Source organism: Periplaneta americana, chromosome 12 (assembly GCF_040183065.1).
Source record: "Periplaneta americana isolate PAMFEO1 chromosome 12, P.americana_PAMFEO1_priV1, whole genome shotgun sequence".
In the NCBI taxonomy this organism is placed as follows: Eukaryota; Metazoa; Arthropoda; class Insecta; order Blattodea; family Blattidae; genus Periplaneta; species Periplaneta americana.
The window spans coordinates 156,344,291-156,364,015 of NC_091128.1; the positions used below are offsets into that span (position 1 = coordinate 156,344,291).

General features: G+C 34.9%; 1 protein-coding gene and 1 non-coding gene across 3 annotated transcripts in view; both read right to left on the reverse strand.

Moving 5' to 3' along the window:
• Positions 1-19,725, reverse strand: part of ome (dipeptidyl peptidase 4 omega) — a 349,535-nt gene that overhangs the window by 31,988 nt on the left and 297,822 nt on the right. For both annotated transcript variants that reach the window (XM_069842324.1, XM_069842325.1), the window contains exons 3-9: positions 17,973-18,067; positions 17,730-17,804; positions 12,506-12,558; positions 10,644-10,855; positions 8,695-8,864; positions 3,064-3,173; positions 701-824 (exon numbers count right to left, since the gene is read on the reverse strand). In XM_069842324.1, coding sequence (XP_069698425.1) covers positions 701-824; positions 3,064-3,173; positions 8,695-8,864; positions 10,644-10,855; positions 12,506-12,558; positions 17,730-17,804; positions 17,973-18,067 — 839 coding nt within the window. The remainder of the gene's footprint in view (positions 1-700; positions 825-3,063; positions 3,174-8,694; positions 8,865-10,643; positions 10,856-12,505; positions 12,559-17,729; positions 17,805-17,972; positions 18,068-19,725) is intronic.
• On the reverse strand, positions 11,749-11,825 carry TRNAC-GCA (transfer RNA cysteine (anticodon GCA)). The gene has a single exon. It is a non-coding gene; the product is annotated as a tRNA-Cys (tRNA).

The following is a 19,725-nucleotide window of genomic DNA, read 5'->3' on the forward strand; positions in this document are numbered from 1 at the left end:
GATGATACTAAAGGATATGCTACTAGAGCTAAATGACAGCTGTGAGCAGTATGGGATGAAGATAAATGCAAACAAGACGAAGACCATGGTCATAGGAAGAAGAATAAAGAAGGTAAACTTGAGAATTCTAAATGAGGCAGTAGAGCAAGTGGACAGCTTCAAATACTTGGGGTGTACTGTAAGCAGTAACATGAGCTGCTGCCAGGAAGTCAAAAGGAGGATAGCAATGGCAAAGGAAGCTTTTAATAGAAAAAGGAGCATCTTCTGCAGACCTGAGGAAGAGAGATAGTGGAGTGCTTTGTGTGGAGTGTGGAATTGTATGGGGCAGAAACATGGACATTACGACGAAGTGAAGAGAAGCGAAGCATTTGAAATGTGGATATGGAGAAGAATGGAGTGTGTGGACAGACAGAATAAGAAATGAAGCTGTGTTGGAAAGATTGGGTGAAGAAAGAATGATCTGAAACTGATCAGAAAGAGAGAAAGGAATTGGTTGGGTCACTGGCTGAGAAGAAACAGCCTACTGAAGGATGCACTGGAAGGAATGGTGAACGGGAGAAGAGTTCGGGGTAGAAAAAGATATCAGATGATAAGCTACATTAAGATATATGGAGACTAAGAGGAAGGCAGAAAATAGGAAAGACTGGAGAATGCTGGATTTGCAGTGAAGGACCTACATAATCATATCGAATACACTAACCTCTCTGCAGAGGGGAGTGCGCGTGGTGCAGGACACAATCTTGGCTGTATTCTGCACTCTGTTCATCCAGACTGCGGCCAAGGCATCATCAGAGGCCCATGTCACGGCACTCAGGATAGGTTCACTGTGAATCACAAAACAATAACTTATATTCTATGAAGATGTCCCATTCCATGGATGGTTAGTCTTAGTTTCAATTCAAAATCACAAAATACAGGGTGTTTCATGAAGACTGTGCAATATTTTTATTTATTTATTTATTTATTCACTCACTCTATTTATTTATTTATTTATTTATTTATTCATTTATTTATTCATTCATTCATTCATTCATTCATTCATTCATTCATTCATTTATTTATTTATTTATTTATTTATTTAATACTTTACACTTGAGCTACATTAGGCATTGCTGCCGGAAAGAGCAGAAGCTCTTGCTCGGGCGCAGTTCAGATCAGTTATACAAAATATATCACAAAATTACGAGAGTTCATTGAGCACAATAACATTAATAAGTGGTAAAATAATACAGCATTAATAATAGGGTCTATATACAAATAGAAAATACAAAAGTACATGAATATTAGAGTATCAATTTTTAACTCAATTAGCTTAAACAATTAAATAATTAATCTGATTTGTTTCTTAAATCTGTGTGTGTGAAGTGTACTTAGCTCAGGGTAAGCTCTAATTAATGTATTATATATTTTGGGTCCAAAATTTCTGCTGTGTTTCAATCCAGCAGTTGTGTGGCATTTGGGAGTATTTAGAAAGAAACTGTAGTTTTGTCTCGTATGGTATTCGTGAGGATCAAATTTAAATTTATTGTGGTTTTTATGGAAGTAAATCAGCAATGTTTGTTTATAAATTTGTTCTAGATTTGATACACCAAATTTCTGAAAAATTAATTTTGTTGGGTAATCGAAAGGTTTATATAGACAAATTTTTGATAATTCTTTTTTGGGGCAAATTTAAAGGATGGAGAGTCGATTTTGCCATTCCTCCCCAACCTAAAATACCATACTGAATTATTGATTGAAACAGAGCTAAGTACACAGTACGCAGAACATAAACAGGTAAATAAGAGCGTAGAATGGAAAATTTGTGGATTGTTTTACGCAATCTGTTACACAGGAAGGAGATATGCTTGTCCCATTTTAAATGTTGGTCAATAATAATGCCTAAATATTTAACTTGTGAGGATATACTCAAAGCGTTACATGAGCAAGTAGGTAGGTTACAATCATGTATAGTTATACTTCTGTTATTGTTCATTTTTAGTTGCTCAAGGCCATGTGATGTTAATGAAAATGGTATTAATTTTTGTTTTAGAAACATTCAAAGAAAGTAAGTGAGCATCCAGCCATTCTTTAATAATATTAATACCACTGTTAGAATTTTGATAAGTTTCATTCCAACTCAAACCGCTAAATATAACCACAGTATCATCAGCATAAGAATACAGAGTACCAGAATATATCTCAATGTCAATTTTAAGTAAATCGTTGATATTTATTAAAAACAAAACAGGACCTAAAATCGTCCCCTGAGGTACGCCTATATCAATGTTACGTGATTCACTAAGGTGATCATTTATTTTAGTTGCTTGAGTTCTGTTACCTAAGTAAGATTTAAATAATTTTAAAGCCATTCTAGAATGTGATTTCTGACATCATTCTGTTGAAAAAAGTTCCTATATACACGTGCCCGATTTTGAATAATTTCGGATAAAATCACGTTTCTTTCTTCCGTAAAATGCATTCTTGTAAACTCTCTCTCTCTCTCTCTCTCTCTCTGGACATCTGGAGCTGTATGTGTTACAGTACAGCTGATAGCAGCGACACAAAATCTCGTGACATCAGGGTCAAGGTTAGAGATAACTCAGCACCGGTACAACGTATCTACCTAGCATCCGAACAACGGAAGTTAGGGAATGAGGCGCGCGCAGTTCACACTCGGGTGGCTACGTGTATTGCTGCAGAACGTGGGGTCTGTGAAAACCAGTTTTAATACAGATTTTTCAAGTGACTAATAACGTGAAAGTTCTTTAATGAATTTATAATACACCCAGTACCATTGCTGTAAATAATTTAAATACTTAAACCTTCATAATATCTACGTTTATGTTTAACATTCAGGAGGACGTAACTCAATTTTCAAAATGTGACATATGTTTATAGGAGCTTCTTTCATCAGAATGATGCCAGAAATCACATCCTGGAGTATTGCACAATCTTCGTGAAACATCCTGTATACCAGAATCCTTGCTGTTCAATTTATTCCACTATACCACAGATACAAAGACATTCAGGCAGGGTAGAGTGAGAAGCTATTCTATATCGATTCCACAAGCCACAACTTGCCTCTGAATTAAGTCTTGTGGAGGCTGGAGGACGGCGACGGTTGGGCTTCCCCCAATGGCTTCCTCCAGGTTCACCATACTGAGTGACACAGCAGGATTTGGCGTCCCTGGCTGAAAGAGAAATATGTAACATTAACAGGGCTTTCAACAACATGAAAAATAGTGTTAACACAGTTTATCCATCGGACTTCAAACACACGCACTATATATTAGTTTTCTGTAACTGTGTCACTGTCTCCGATTAACTTGTAATATAATATATTGTAAGTTAATTCAAATAAGAATAATGAATTTGTAAGCCTAGCTGCAACACTGACAATGCTAAAAGCATGTACTCCAAGTCTACTGGCAATACAATTATTATTATTATTATTATTATTATTATTATTATTATTATTATTATTATCATCATTATTAGTGTTATTACTATACTTGTTTTTTTGCAAGATGGGACATGACAAGAGCGTTGCGATTGGAAGAAAACAACTGAATACCACATAGCATGGTAGGCCTGTTGCTATGGTAACAACGGTTGAGTTGCCAAACTTACCGTTCCCACGTGGCGAGTGCTTAATAGCTCTCTTGTGCACACAATGTTAGCATTGGTACGTTTATTCTTTGATTCTCTGTCGATTTTTGTATTGTTTTCCAGTGGCGTATACTGGTTAAAGGGTTTGGGCTACCACTGACCCTATTATTACACAAAATATATTTTAAAATCCCTATAATAAAATTCCTTACATATTTATGTGAATTCCAGACGTCTTGATTGGGACGAAAATACGTTGATGACTTCGTCCTTGAAATTACAGTTGGGCCACTTGCAAAGTTTCTGTAGAAATGACTTTTCAATGGACATCAGTGCCAAGCCGGATAAACGTTCTTGTGTATGAGTTGATCTACAGTAGGATTTTATTCTCTTCAACGCAGAAAATGTTCTTTTTACCGATGCTGACGTAGCTGGTATTGTCACAATTAATGTTGCCAATTTAAGGACTTCAGGAATAACTTGGTTCAGCTGGTTTTCATATATGGCAGATAATATTTCATGGATAGGTTTGTTCGAAAAATCAAAGACTTCTGCTGAATATATTACACTTAATTCATTTTTCAAACGTACTTGATCAAAGTGACTGTTATAGGACTGAAATAATTTGTTTAGTGCCTCATTCGGGAAGTTTTCTCTATAAGCAGAACATTTTTGAGAATCTAGATGTGTGAACTGAAGCTTTCCATAATCAGAAAATCTGTCAGTAATTTCCATGTGCATACGATCTAGTATGCTGTAGTACAGCTGCCTGTATTTCAATTCATCATCTCCTTTTCTTCGCTTTAATGGTGGTTCCATTGTATTGGCTGAAGAATTTTCATTTTCCATATTACTCCATATGGACGGAAACCCACTACGTCTGAACTCGGATATAGTATTTTTTTAACTTTGATACCTCTTGCAAGTATTGCAAGTAGTATGCTATGTCTAGACTTTTTGTCTGAAGAATATTGTACAGCACATCTGTATGTGCAAACACTCTAGCATAGACTTCAAGAAGAAATATATTCTGAAACTGTGTGAAAAAATTCTAATATCCTTGAGCCTGCACAATTACAGCATCATCCCAGTTTTCTTCAGAGTCATTACAAATGATATTTTTAAAGAAAGCAGTCCGTTTTTCTCTGTATTCCTTTACTGTATTTACAAGCCGAGATGTAAAATTCAATCTAGTTGGTGCTACTTTTGGGAGTTTCTTGTTCATAAATTCCTTGAGTTTTCTGATCTTTTAGGAGATGATGAGAAAAATGCAGCTAAACCCGACAGTGTTTTGAAAAAAATGCGGCATTCTGGAATGGATTAAGTTTGTTGCAAAACTAAAGCAGCAGCAGTTTTGTCCGAACTGACATTTGTGAATCCTATAAACTGTTCTTGAACATTGGCAGTACTGTCGACGTATCTTAAAACAGTGGACAATTGACTCTGATTAGAGCAGTAACTTGTTTCATCAACAACAATGGCCACAAAAGGTTTTATTTTCTTTATCATAACCCCACTTATAGCAAATATTAAGTCATTCTGAATTGCGGGAGAAGTACCACGAAATACTGTTGAACTCTCAAGATGATTGGCCAGTAATGATCAAATTCACTTAAGGAACTTAAATATTCAATATAATTTGCTATATTGTCTGATTTCACACTCTCGTTATGACCCCGAAAAGCCAATTCTTGTTTTCCTAGAAAGCAGACTGCGTTAATAAGACGCAGTAAAATCTCCCGATTTTTTTTTTTTCACAAGAGCATTGTGTTGGTTGATGTGAGAGCTTTTTGCTTATCTAGCTGTAAATCAATTCTTGTCTTTCCAAAGTTTGCAAAGTTCATGCTACTACAAATATGAGCTTTTGATTTGTCGTATTCTAGGACTGCCGTTCGAAGGGAGTTCATATTAGAAAACCCCTCTTTTGACCACACATTAGTTTCGCGGCTAAATAACAAACATGGCCAGCAAAATAGTTTAGACAGTTTAGAACTACCACACAACCAATTCCACTTACCATATGATGTTGAAGTGAAATGGCGTGTGTACTCTCGCCGTTTTTCTTTTACGTCCATGGACAAATTTAACTCAGGAGTTGGTCTTTCCATTTTCACAATTTCAACTTTCTCGTTGTTATGTACGACGGTTAAAAGGCACTTTTAATAAACCTTCTATTACACAGTCATTTTCAACACAAACCTCTCCAGAAACTTGTTCTGCCATATTTTTCACAATATCACTTAATTGGGAAATTAAAAACTTAATAATTCACAATTAATATAACTCTTAGACACTCGAACAAATCACAGATTTAAAATAATTCACTGCAAGAACACAATCACATTCAGAGCTAGCATACTAAGAGTAGTGTTCCTTCGCGCCTGCGAAGAAACCGATCACGAGAGCGGCAACTCACGGCCTACATTGCACGATAGAAACAGTAGGGAGCGGGGGGGGGGGGGGGACGGGCAGTTGTGCGAAGGACAGCGTGAGAGGAACGGTCACAGGCTACCTCACGTAGCAAGCGGTTTCTCCAGCGATGCCGCCTTGACAACTTGTTTCTTTTCGAGAGCAGAGAGCGCATATAAATCTAACAATTACTTTAATTTTAATTACTATGGTAAAACTAATAATACAAAATTATTACATTATGTTATATTATAAACTTTTTCTTTTGTAATTTCCTTGGGCTACCGCCGGTAGCCCCGGTAGTCCGCAAAATACGCCCCTGTTGTTTTCTTACCTTCGCGTCACTTGTCAATGAATGTTTTAACGTCAGCCATCTTCACGACAATTGCTAGCTTCCATCAGCTGGCGGCATGGTAGTCCATATTGGCAACATAGCACTGTAGTTCCAAGCTTGGCCGCTTAATTGTCATGTCCCAGCTTTCAAAAAAACAAGTACTGCCCGTGCCTCACTTCCTGAGCTGTTTCTTTGCGGGGCGAGACGCAGAGGGACAGGGTATGAGGAGCTGCGTACCGCATGTGCCTACTACCCTACGTTCAACACATCGGCCTTTTCAGGATTCCTTTCGTCAGCTATGGAGCAAGATCAGCCATTGACAAGCGAATGTATAGGCTGTCCCCTCACGAAACAGATTATGTCCCCATCAATTCCTGTAACTAAACACTAATACCAGTTGTAGACTACAGTCTCTACAAGACATTATCGACCTAATCGCGATTACGGTTATCACGTGTACACATCCGTAAACTCTTTCCTCAATGGCAGTGTTTCTCAAACTTTTTCCACCGCGAAACCCCTTTTAATCTAAAGTGTAACTGCGGAATCTCTGTAATATTTTATTAGTGTTTAAATTAACAGACAAGTGAAAGCTAGTATCTCAATAATTCTGTTCAGTGGGACGAATGCATTTGCTTTTTAAGCCTGCAATCTGGTTTTATGGCGGAAAGTTGTAGTCTCATTTCTATTGTACTTCTGCATTTTGTCTTTTCGAGATATTGTTTTAGTGAACAGATGCGCAAAGAATCCAGTGATGAAAGTGATAAATATTATGGGTATTTTCCGTTTTAGATGTTCATTAAACATATTAGTATTACGCATATTCTTGGATTATTATTATTATTATTATTATTATTATTATTATTATTATTATTATTATTATTATTATTATCATCGGTGGTTTCATGTTATTATTGATTCATATTTCCGTAACATTTATATATTTTTATAATATTCACTAAGTATAAAATAGCCACCGGAGCAGTCCAGTCGGCTAAGGCGTTTGCCTATCGATCCAGAGTTCACTCGGGCGCGGGTCCGATTCCCGCTTGGGCTGATTACCTGGTTGGATTTTTTCCCCGAGGTTTTCCCCTACCGTAAGGCGAATATCAGGTAATATTTGGAGAATCCCCGACTTCATTTCGCCAAATACCATTTCGCTATCATCAATCCCAGCGATGCAAAATAACCTAGTAGTTGATACAATGTCGTTAAATAACCAAGTAAAATCACATAGGGCTCACGGAACCCCAGAACATACTTTGAGAAATGCTGCTCTATGGTAATTCAGCAGTTGTCCAAACTGAACGAAGAGTGGCCTAGTGTGTACTTACATTTTAGGAAATCGCCATCAGAGATAATAGCGATAGTGGTAACCACGATTAGAGTATCCATTATTATAACCAGTAAAGATCCCTGCGATTGCGTAGGATAATGTTTTCAGCACATGTAATATGCTGCCGTGCCGCCACGTTGCACCTTCCGTGACGTTCCGAGCAGACCTAAGAGGCGTGGTTATAAGCACTAGGGAACTCTCGGTTCAGGACGTGAGACACGGGCAGTATAGGCCTACTACTACTACTACTACTACTACTACTACTACTACTACTACTACTACTACTACTACTACTACTACTATTACATATTATTATTATTATTATTATTATTATTATTATTATTATTATTATTATTATTATTATCACGTGAAGACCAGGACCACGCAGTTCATGAATAACCCACAACAGGCTGAAACTAATCAACAAGGTACCGTAACCTAATATTTAACACGTGAAAGCATTAAACTATAATAAGTATGTGCAGTATTGCCAACCATTTTTGATTAAAAATCCCTAAAATACCTCCTATTTTTTTCATACATCTTAATTACAAAAGTTGTATACTCAAGATGTATAAACATAGGACGTATTTTTAGGGATTTTCCGTCTAAAATGGTTGGCAATGCTGCTCATTCCTTTATACAATATGAGCACAGTCTAGTATATACAGTCACGAAGCTCAATACGTAGTAAATATGTATCCACAGATAGTTGCTAACCACTAGGATCGCTAATATCGCCTCATTACAGACAATGTGAAATAGTATCGGCACAGTCTATTGTTCCTAGCATCCTCACAACTCAAGCTTCATGACTAAACTGTGGCATGAGTATGACTTTGGAATTTTTGGCACTATCATACATCAAACAACTTTAAATAATAAAGGAAGACTCACACAGATTTTGAATTAATAGATCACTGAGCTGTAAGAGAGATGATAACAGCGAGAAAGAAGAATAAGAAATGTAGCCTATCTGTCAAATCAGATAGAACACACATCTTATCGTATTCTAGATTCTCACCTTGGGGTATCGAATGTTGACCGCGTGGGTGTACTGGTAGTCTGGATTGCCAGGCAGGCCGTAGAAGGGAATCGACATCACTCTTGTTCGGTTGTCGTCGAAAGACGCGAAGGCGAGATTTTTGCCGTCTGGCGAAAACCATAAAGCCGTGTTTGAGCTGAGAACTTCCTCTGGAAAGAAGAAAATAGAACTATTTTCCTGCTGGACTTGAAAAACAGTTCAGAAACCAAACAGACGATTACAATAATGGTGCAAGTTACGTTAAAAGTCATTCAAGGAATATCACTATACATATTTCGTTAATATTACGGACTGGTAGTTATTAGCGAATTACTTTATTAGCGAGTTTAAAATCGACAATGCACAATATTTAACATCTGCACTGCAGAACTGTCAAAACAAGCAGTTTAATCAGTGTTGCCAATTCAGCGGTTTTCCCGCTAAATCTAGCTTTTTTTTTGGATAACCGTCTCGCGGGTAAAATTATATTATCCTGCTTAGCGGGAATACTAGCGGTTTTTAATCTTTAAAGTTTCTGAAATGAAATTCATATTAGCATTATAAGCGGCTTTCATAATTACGTTTAATTCGTTCAGTGTGTGTTTTGCGAAATAATGGATGTGTTAATGTAGTGGTAATTCCATATTATAATATGTTACCGTTAAAACCCTAAATCCGTCAAAACCAGTTTCAACTGGTAAAAACTAGTTTAAGCAAATAAAGATGGATAGAAAGTGAGTTTTCGTATATTCTAGAATCAGTGTCAGGTTAGGTTTGGTTTGTTTAGGATTTTTTTTTTTCGTAGAAGTATAAAAAACACCTAAACAAACCAAACTTAACCTGTCATTGATTCTAGATCTTACGAAAATTCGCTTTCTACCTATCTATATTTTAAAACTAATTTTTACTAGTTGAAACTGGTTTTGTCGAATTTTGGGTTTTAACGGTAACATATATTGTGCAATAAGAATTTAAATATGTTGTGTCTGTGATAAAAGTGCTTAAAATTGCTTTATAGCGCCACATTGGCAGTGATAATAGTGTGCAATATTCGTTGCATTGGCTGGTGGGTGCTCTATCTTGACCGTTATTATTATTATTATTATTATTATTATTATTATTATTATTATTATTATTATTATTATTATTGAATAATAAGTATACATTAAAATCTAGAGATATTTGTTAGAAAATCGCGGGTTTTCGAAAGTCAACTAGCGGGATTACACGAACTGTTGGCAACACTGCGTTTAATATGTTTCACAAGTTAAATTCCATATTGTGTCAGCTTCATTTTATTGCAAGGTCTGTACTAGGCTGTAGATCTCTATAATAAACATAGCATTGTTATAATTCGAACGTTCGCAGCACCAAGCACAGGAATTATAATTGAAGGAGGGCTAGGAGGACTATGCTTTATGTCAAAGTGGATTTTGTTAATCTGACAGTGAAAAATTAGAGAAAGGAAAACGATTATATACATAAAATAATATTCAAATCTCAATATGTAATTTTTTAAGTTCAAGGCGAGGGTGGGTTCAAACCCGGTAACCTCCCACCCTTGCGTACGCCCCTGGAGTCAATTAAGGAAAGTAAAAAAATCTGCCAGATTTTCTATTGTTGGTTGATTAGGATATTTTATTTCAAAAGACACAAATCTGCCAGAATCAGCTGGAAACCGGTTAACTTGGCAACAATGCATGATGGCAGAACCAAGTTTCGAAACGTTGTGAAATCATTTCATCGTTGGAAATGGAGAAGTCCAAACATCTCTTCTGGATAAGTCGATTGCCCCAAAACGACATACAACATAATTTAGCTCTTTTGTGACATTCTTAAGTTGGCAACAGTGGCTGTCTCTTGCACTATCACCCCGAGGTTTCCTTATTCAGTGATCATACAAGTTTCTTTGGATTCATCTAGCTGTAATAGCCAAACAGAGTACTCACCTTCATAGACCCAGTCCGGAATGCCGTGGTAGATGATTCCAGGGATGCCAGATCGCGTCAGCTGGACCTCGGCTATCTCGGACGCTGTTGGTCTGTAATAAAGGTTATTCCGGTGCACGTACACGAAGGCATTGCCCACTGGCGCCCAGACAACCAACTGGTGCACCCTACGCTCCGGACCTGGTTCGCTGTTTTCTAGTGAGATGCTATTTCTGGAATGACACAACAACTCAGCTATACACAGTCTTACCTGATGCCCAATTCACAACAAACAAGATCGATACAAGTTTGTGCCCGTAGCTTCTTGAAATTACAAATATTTCATGTCAGCATTTCATTATTATTATTTTTTTTATTTTTTATTAATTTTACTGTTCATTATTATTATTATTATTATTATTATTATTATTATTACTATTATTATTTTTTTTATTTTTATTTTTTATTAATCTTACTGTTGATTATTATTATTATTATTATTATTATTATTATTATTATTATTATTATTATTACTGTTCAGTATTACGGTATTATTATTATTACTACTACCATTATTATTATTAATATTATTATTAATACCATTATTATTACTATTATTATTATTACTGTTCATTATTATTATTATTACTACCATTATTATCATTATTATTTTTATTATTACTGTATTATTATTATTATTATTATTATTATTATTATTATTATTATTAAAGAGCATTTAAGTTTAATCTGGCTCATATTTCACTAGTACGGCAGGAGAGGCATTATTCACCTTATCAATTTCGGTTCTCTCGTACGTACTTGTTTACTTACTCCAACGTCGCCCCACTTTATATTTAATTTATTCTCAAGGTAAGATGTTACTGATCATATATTATTTGTACTGATAAACTAACTCTACTTACGACTGACGGCAAAAAAAAAATCACGAAATGTAGAAAATGTGCAAGGAGTTCCCTTCCTCGTTTTTCAAGCAGGTTGCGCAAACGTTGGGCTAATGCAGAAATAAGACAAACATAGACTGATAAACCCCAATATGATTATTGTCAATCGAATTTGAATGAACATGCAAAGCTAAAATTATAGCCTTTAATTCGAGAAAAATTCGTTCCGGCACCGGGAATCGAACCCGGGACCTCTCAGCTCTGCGCGCTGAGCGCTCTTTCCAACTGAGCTATGCCGGGACACGATAGATAAAAATCTGAAATCTCAATCTCTAGAAATATGTTGAAACAATTAGAAAAAAAATAATGTAATCAGGCTTCATTCCTTCACCTAAAGTATTTTAAATGTGGATAATACATTAATTTATAAAGTAAATAAGAGCAGATCTAATAAATGTACGTAAAAATGTACATAACAATTTCGCCTATAACCTGTGTATTTGCTTGTGCTAACCTAGAAAAGATGTTGGAGAGCGTGTCAACAAAATAAATTAAATAATAAACAAAATAATAATGTAAATTACTGTTATTATAATAAGTTAAGCTATTAAACATGTAGTTAGTTTCGAGAACGTTATCCACCAGAAACTGTTTTCGAGTAATTAATTGGAGAGTGTTTGAAATCACTTTCTTCATAAGTTGTATAATAAACATCTTCCCTTCAGCATATTATTCAGAAAATGAAACTTGTACATGCATTAAACAATGAAAACAACGATGAAAACACACAAAACAAACGTCTTATGAAAAAAGTGGCAGTCTTAAAACATGTTGGATATCACATTTGAAAATACCTCACTTTTTATAAACCTATAAAACATCATTAAGATGTAGTAATTGCATTTAAATAAGTTTACATTTTTCGTTAAATCAATTCTTTAATCGAAAAATAGTAATAATATACAGATTTATAGAACTTACTTCGTCTCTAAGTCTATAATCTCGTAATTGGCGAGAAAACTATGCCTGAAGATCTGGAAAACAAAAGAAAAACAATGATGGAAGCGATATAACATCACTAAGTCACAATAAATTATTATTTCTCATAATTCTTCCAACTCCCAACTTAACCCTTAGCCAAACACTGCGTGCAGATAGGCCTAATTAAAATATTGTCACACGTAGGCTATTTACTTTACATAAACTTTCTGATATATTTATAAATACTGCAACAGTAAAATTTAAAAGTGAACGACGTTAAATGACACACAACTTGCTGATGTGTTGCCATTCGATATTACTATCCTATTTACTAAAGAAATTACAGTACGTAAGAGCCTATATAAACAGTTTACACTCCAAAAATCCTGCAGATATATTATAATATGTCACTCCTTTCTCTACCATCGGAACCACTATGGCTATATTAATATTTTTAATGTAATTCATGTAGTTCTCTACGAATGTTATTTTTTTTTTATGTTTAGAGAAAATTTGGTATTCCCAAGAAACTAGTTCGATTAATTAAAATGTGTCTCAGTGAAACATACAGCAGAGTTCGTATAGGTCAGTTTCTATCTGATGCTTTTCCAATTCACTGCGGGCTAAAGCAGGGAGATGCACTATCACCTTTACTTTTTAACTTCGCTTTAGAATATGCCATTAGGAAAGTTCAGGATAACAGGCAGGATTTGGAATTGAACGGGTTACATCAGCTTCTTGTCTATGCGGATGACGTGAATATGTTAGGAGAAAATCCACAAACGATTAGGGAAAACACGGAAATTTTACTTGAAGCAAGTAAAGCGATCGGTTTGGAAGTAAATCCCGAAAAGACAAAGTATATGATTATGTCTCGTGACCAGAATATTGTACGAAATGGAAATATAAAAATTGGAGATTTATCCTTCGAAGGGGTGGAAAAATTCAAATATCTTGGAACAACAGTAACAAATATAAATGACACTCGGGAGGAAATTAAACGCAGAATAAATATGGGAAATGCCTGTTATTATTCGGTTGAGAAGCTCTTATCATCCAGTCTGCTGTCCAAAAATCTGAAAGTTAGAATTTATAAAACAGTTATATTACCGGTTGTTCTGTATGGTTGTGAAACTTGGACTCTCACTCTGAGAGAGGAACATAGGTTCAGGGTGTTTGAGAATAAGGTGCTTAGGAAAATATTTGGGGCTAAGCGGGATGAAGTTACAGGAGAATGGAGAAAGTTACACAACGCAGAACTGCACGCATTGTATTCTTCACCTGACATAATTAGGAACATTAAATTCAGACGTTTGAGATGGGCAGGGCATGTAGCACGTATGGGCGAATCCAGAAATGCATATAGAGTGGTAGTTGGGAGACCGGAGGGAAAAAGACCTTTGGGGAGGCCGAGACGTAGATGAGAGGATAATATTAAAATGGATTTGAGGGAAGTGGGATATGATGATAGAGACTGGATTAATCTTGCACAGGATAGGGATCGATGGCGGGCTTATGTGAAGGCGGCAATGAACCTTCGGGTTCCTTAAAAGCCATTTGTAAGTAAGTAAGTTTAGAGAAAATTTCGACTGGCGACATAAATTTAAGACGAGGTTTATACTATTTCATTCTTCACTTCATCTTGTGCAATAAAATCAATAAAAAAAGTTATAACCGATTTACAATACGTCATTTTGTGTTTTTGTTTTTAAATGAAGATCCATAAATTTTTAGTTCAAATATTACCATATATTACATTGTTACACTGGCCTTCAAAGATATCCCACCTAGATTTTTCTGATCGTGTAAGCGAACTTTCTAACAACGGGATAAGTCAGAACCAAAGATATAACAAATTGACGAACTTTGAAATAATTCTCAATAGGTGACACTATTATTGGGATGGTAAAAATTGTTGGGAAAAATTATGATGTAGATTAAGTATTCATAATTCAGAGTTTCAGCTGTTTCCCGCTAAATCCAGCGCTTTTTACAATAGTTAGAAGGAGATGACATTTTTAATTGTATAATGAGGGTACAGTTATATACTATTGGCGACACTGGCTGTCATCTTCGCCATCTATTCGTAGAAGTAATAACTAAGGAATCCACATTTGCATGAACAAATTACTGATCACTATCGATTAATAGGGATCCGGTATCTTTGAACGTCAGTTTACATCGTTTCCTGATAAATTGACTCCCTGATATAGAATACAAACAAAATTCGACAACAGCTTAGGTAGTTGAAGTTGTATACGGATGGACGGACAGACAAATAAGATGATATTATCAAAAACCACTTTCTCGGTATAGGAGGTACACTGAGCTGCAAAAGAAATGTCGATTCGAAGTCGCTATCGATTTGAAATATTATCGTGTTACGAGGACTTCGCTTAGGAAGCAATAGAAATAGAGATACTTCAGAAGGCTTTGCATATAAACTCTCTAATTGCTCTGTTATCATTACCTCATTCAGCTTGTTCGTGTATGTCTTCAATAAACTATGTATGAAATTTTTATATACATACATCTGAAATGGCCAGAATTTTTTAAAGGGTTTTTATTTCATGCAAAGGAAAAATATGTAGTTAAATGTTTCAGTTAGATTCTATTTTCAGTTCTGTATCTGTATCTATACTAATAATAAATCTGTAGCCGAAATTTTTCTGGTAATTTTCGATTTTCCAAAAATAATTGGTTCTAACATATATAACTAACCACCCTGAAACCGAAAATCGCATTTTTGAAATTTTTGTTTGTATGTCTGTCTGTCTGTTTGTATGTATGTTTGTTACCTTTTCACGCGATAATGGCTGAACGGATTTCGATGAAAATTGGAATATAAATGAAGGTCGTTGTAACTTAGATTTTAGGCTATATGTCATTCAAAATACATTATTTAAAAGGGAGGTCATAAGGGGGCCTGAATTAAATAAATCGAAATATCTCGCTTATTATTGATTTTTGTGAAACATTTTACATAACAAAAGTTTCTTTAAAAATAATTTGCGATAAGTTTTATTCCTTGAAAAAGTTTGATAGGACTGATATTTAATGAGATAAATGAGTTTTAAAATTAAAATAACTGCCATCTAAGGCCGTGTACTGAAATAAAAACAAATGACTTCGTCTATAAGGGGCCTTGAACAGCAACAATCGAAAGCTATGAAATATAGCTTACAGAGAATGTTTCTGTATTTGTATGAAGTAATATCGGAAGCTAAATTACCGATTTGTATAATTAATTATTATTTCACCATTGGAAAGTGTAGTTTGTCTAGATGGACATAATGCTATAATGTTATTACAGTAACTTCTGATATAATATACTATAATATAATATAATATAATATAATATAATATAATATAATATAATATAATATAATATAATTTAAGTTATTTGAAGGGTTCACAACCATAGTGGGCCAAGCGCCATTTACTGAATACGTAGAAAACAAGGGTTAAAATTAAGTTATTACCATAATTCAATGGAAACCTATAAGAAATAAAATAAAATATACACATTAAATCTAAATGATGTCAATGTTCATTAAACTATGGTTTCATGTAATAAAAATTAAGAAACATGTTAAAGGAATTGTCATTGCACCAAATGAGTGTCTCTGGACCAAAATGATCGCATTTTAATTATTTGGATGCAATTTAAATTAAGTAACATATTAAACGATTTATCCTTCTATCAAACACGAATGTTCCCTGGATCAAACGTCCTATTTTAATTATGTAATTACTTTATATTTATTTCTAACGGGTGCAGCGGAGCGCACGGGTACGGCTAGTTTATAATAAAATATTATACAGTGAAACTTCCCAATAGCGGACACCGCCGGGGAAAAATTAAATGTCCGTTATTGAGAAGTGTCCGCTATTTAGAAAATCGTTAGTAGCCTATGTAAACAGTACATTACAATTTCTCATACATATTCAACACTATATTTTATAGTACAGTACAGTAGACAGTTAGATTGTTTACAGCATTCATCCAGAGAGAAGTCGTACCAGTAAATGTTTTGTAAATGAAATAAACAACAGTCACTGTACCACTTCACCTCACACAAATAAATCTAGAATTGCATTCTCAGTGTATGATTTTAAAATAACATCCTTATTTTTCAAAATTTCACTAACCTGAGTGTTTCCCACATTAAACTTTGTGGGCAGCTCCTTCTCACTATGCTTTACAATATCCACTTTCCCTTTTAGTGACAAACGTTTACGTTTTTGTGACATTTTTAATGTATCTGTACTTCCGAACACTCAACTTGACAAACCAAGAAAGTACGAACTGCTCACGTACAGTATCACAACTAACAACTGTGCTGCTTACCTTCAATAAAGTACAAGAACGTTCAAACGCACGATAATGATTGTTGCAAAGAATTCCGTTGGAATTTCGTTTAATTTACAACCGTCTTTTTCTTTTTTTTTTCTTTCACGCTGTCCGTTATTTGGAAGTTTTAATTGTTGTTGGGAGATACATTTCAGTGTCCGCGTCCGTTATTGAGAATGTCCGCTATTTGGAAGAATTTTATCATAAGGGCCAATGTTATTTTGCAGGGGAATTTTAAAATGTCCGCTATTGAGAGGAGTCTGCTATTGGGAAGTGTGCGTTAAGGGAAGTTTCACTGTATTTATATTTATAATAAAAATGACACATTTTTTGTTAATACAATATGAAACGTAACTGGCCGTATATATCGAATGTAACAATGGCAGCATCCATGGACAATAAGGAAGGCTGTGGAATACCATATAAACTGCAGTTTCACTATTTTCTTGTAGTATTCTTATTAATGTTGTAAAATAAAAGTATATGAATAATTTAAAATCATTTCATATTAAATAATAATGTGAACATGTTATAAAAAAAGTCGTATTTACATGCTTTTAAAAACTAATCTCAGGAAAATAGCTTTGCACCTCGCCATGTTTGCTGAAGTCCTCGGAAAACGATATAATTTTATATCGGCATTTCTTTTGCAGCCCAGTGTACAAAATGGAATGCATTTCTGGAAAATCTCGAAATACAGTATCGTTATATTTTTTCTTTATGTCGAATAGGAGCACAAAAACTGAAAGGGAAATTTCAACAATGAAAATTGTCTCTGAATCCGTCCACTTTCGATCAGTTTGCAGTTGGTAAGCATGGTGAAAGACCAAGGTATTTGAAACTTAATATTTTTTTATATCTTTTACTTACCTTTCGGTAATTGTGAGCGACTAGCAAGTACCTACGATCTGCAGACAGCTCGAAGTTGAAGGGAGCCTCAGGAAGCTGCGAAAAAAGGGCAAACAGTGAAGTTAGGATGAATCAAGTGAATGAAATATCAGTGCTTATAATAGGCGAAGCTGCCAAGCGTAAATACTAAATATAAAACGTAAGATAATTGATTGCATTCTAGAACTGTTTGTTTTTATCAACCATTACAAGTAATATTTTTACCAGAAGTTCTGCAGGAACTACAGTGCGTGAAGTTCTTGTTGATGCGTCGAAAAGTAGCGCATCTCCCTCCTCATTCCTGTAGAAAAATTCATTGTCTGAAAAAAAAAGATGAAGGCACAGAATATATAAAGTTATTCATACCTATGTAGCAACAATGCAGAAACAGTTGACAGTAAACATAACATATAAAAAGCATAACAACAAAGTATTGTAATGTACGTGGTGGACCGAAGGAAATAATGACGATCTACTACCATTTCCAAAAATATTAGACTCACAGATAACATTTTTTTTTTCTAGGAAAACCAAAAAAGTTACAGAAACATTTTATTAGAATTTTTTGTTCAGTAATTTATGCTCTATCACTAGTACTTTTTTTTGGCAGTATAAATCATTTACACCCTGTATAATCCCGTAAATATTTTCATTATAATTAACGTTTTTACATATATTATGTCAATTCAAATCAGTGCAATGTAATTAACCATTATGCGAGATTAAAAGAAACCTAATGTACCTATACATTAATGTGTACTTGATCTTTTGTGCTTACCACGGCGTAGTGATACATTAGTATGGTTCTTGACTTGGATAGATTATGGATGTCGTTTAAATAGCAAATTTACCAAATCTTCAGTAAATATGTTACAATACAAGAACTTAAGTGTGTTTATCAACATTTTCAGGGCCGGAAGAAATTGAGAAAAAAACACTAATTGAAAGAAAGGAAAAAATATCCATACGAAAAACATTAAATAATACACAGCTTCAATTTTAATATTATAATACTTATTTAATTATCTTAATGAAAATGTCATTAAGGTTACTTTATTCTGGGTTCATTTGAATAAACTGGTTGCATAAACTTGGTCTATAATATGAAGAACTAATTTGCCGAGATTTTGTATTGTACAGCATGCGCTAAAACAAACAGTACTGAAATTATCGCTCGTCTGCTGTCCACGTTTCCTTAGCAACGAAATATTTATTTATTGTATGTAATAGTTTGACATATTGCATATTCAGTGTTGTGTTGATTTCTGCAATTATGGTTCTCACAACAGAGGAGAAGGTCTTTATTGTCGAGCACTATTTCCGGTCATACGGAGTACTGAAATTACAAACATACTCTGAAAATCAAGATGTCATTACATACTAGGTTCAAAAAGTTCCCGGAATTTGCTAGCATCATAGAAACAACGTACCTTAAACACTATTCTACAGCATTTCCTTCAAAATAGTTGCCTTCCGCAACAACACACTTTTGCCAACGCGTGTAGAGTTCCTGGAAGCAGGCCTGGAAGCCATTTTGTGAAACCCGTCTTAGTGCTCTCGTCGCGTTTGCGATAACCTCTTCAGCATTGAATCTCCGTCCTTTCAGATGACTTTTCAGACGGGGAAACAGAAAGTAATCCGGTGGTGAGAGATCAGGAGAGTATGGTGGGTGATCCAAAGCAGTTATGTTGTGCCTGGCAAGAAAATTCTTTACAATAATTGCGCGATGAGCAGGTGCATTGTCATGCATAAGGAACCAGTTGTTTTCTACCCACTTTTCTGGACGTTTCCTTCTCACTGCGTCCCAGAGGCGACGGAGGGGTTTCTAAGTACAATTCTTTCGTTACAGTACGACCTTCTGGAATGAACTCATGGTGCATGAGACCCTGAGAGTCGAAGAAAACTTCCAACATAACTTTGCTTTAAGTGTGCTTAAATGCGACAGGCTCATGTTAGTAGATTTACTGGCATGAAAAAG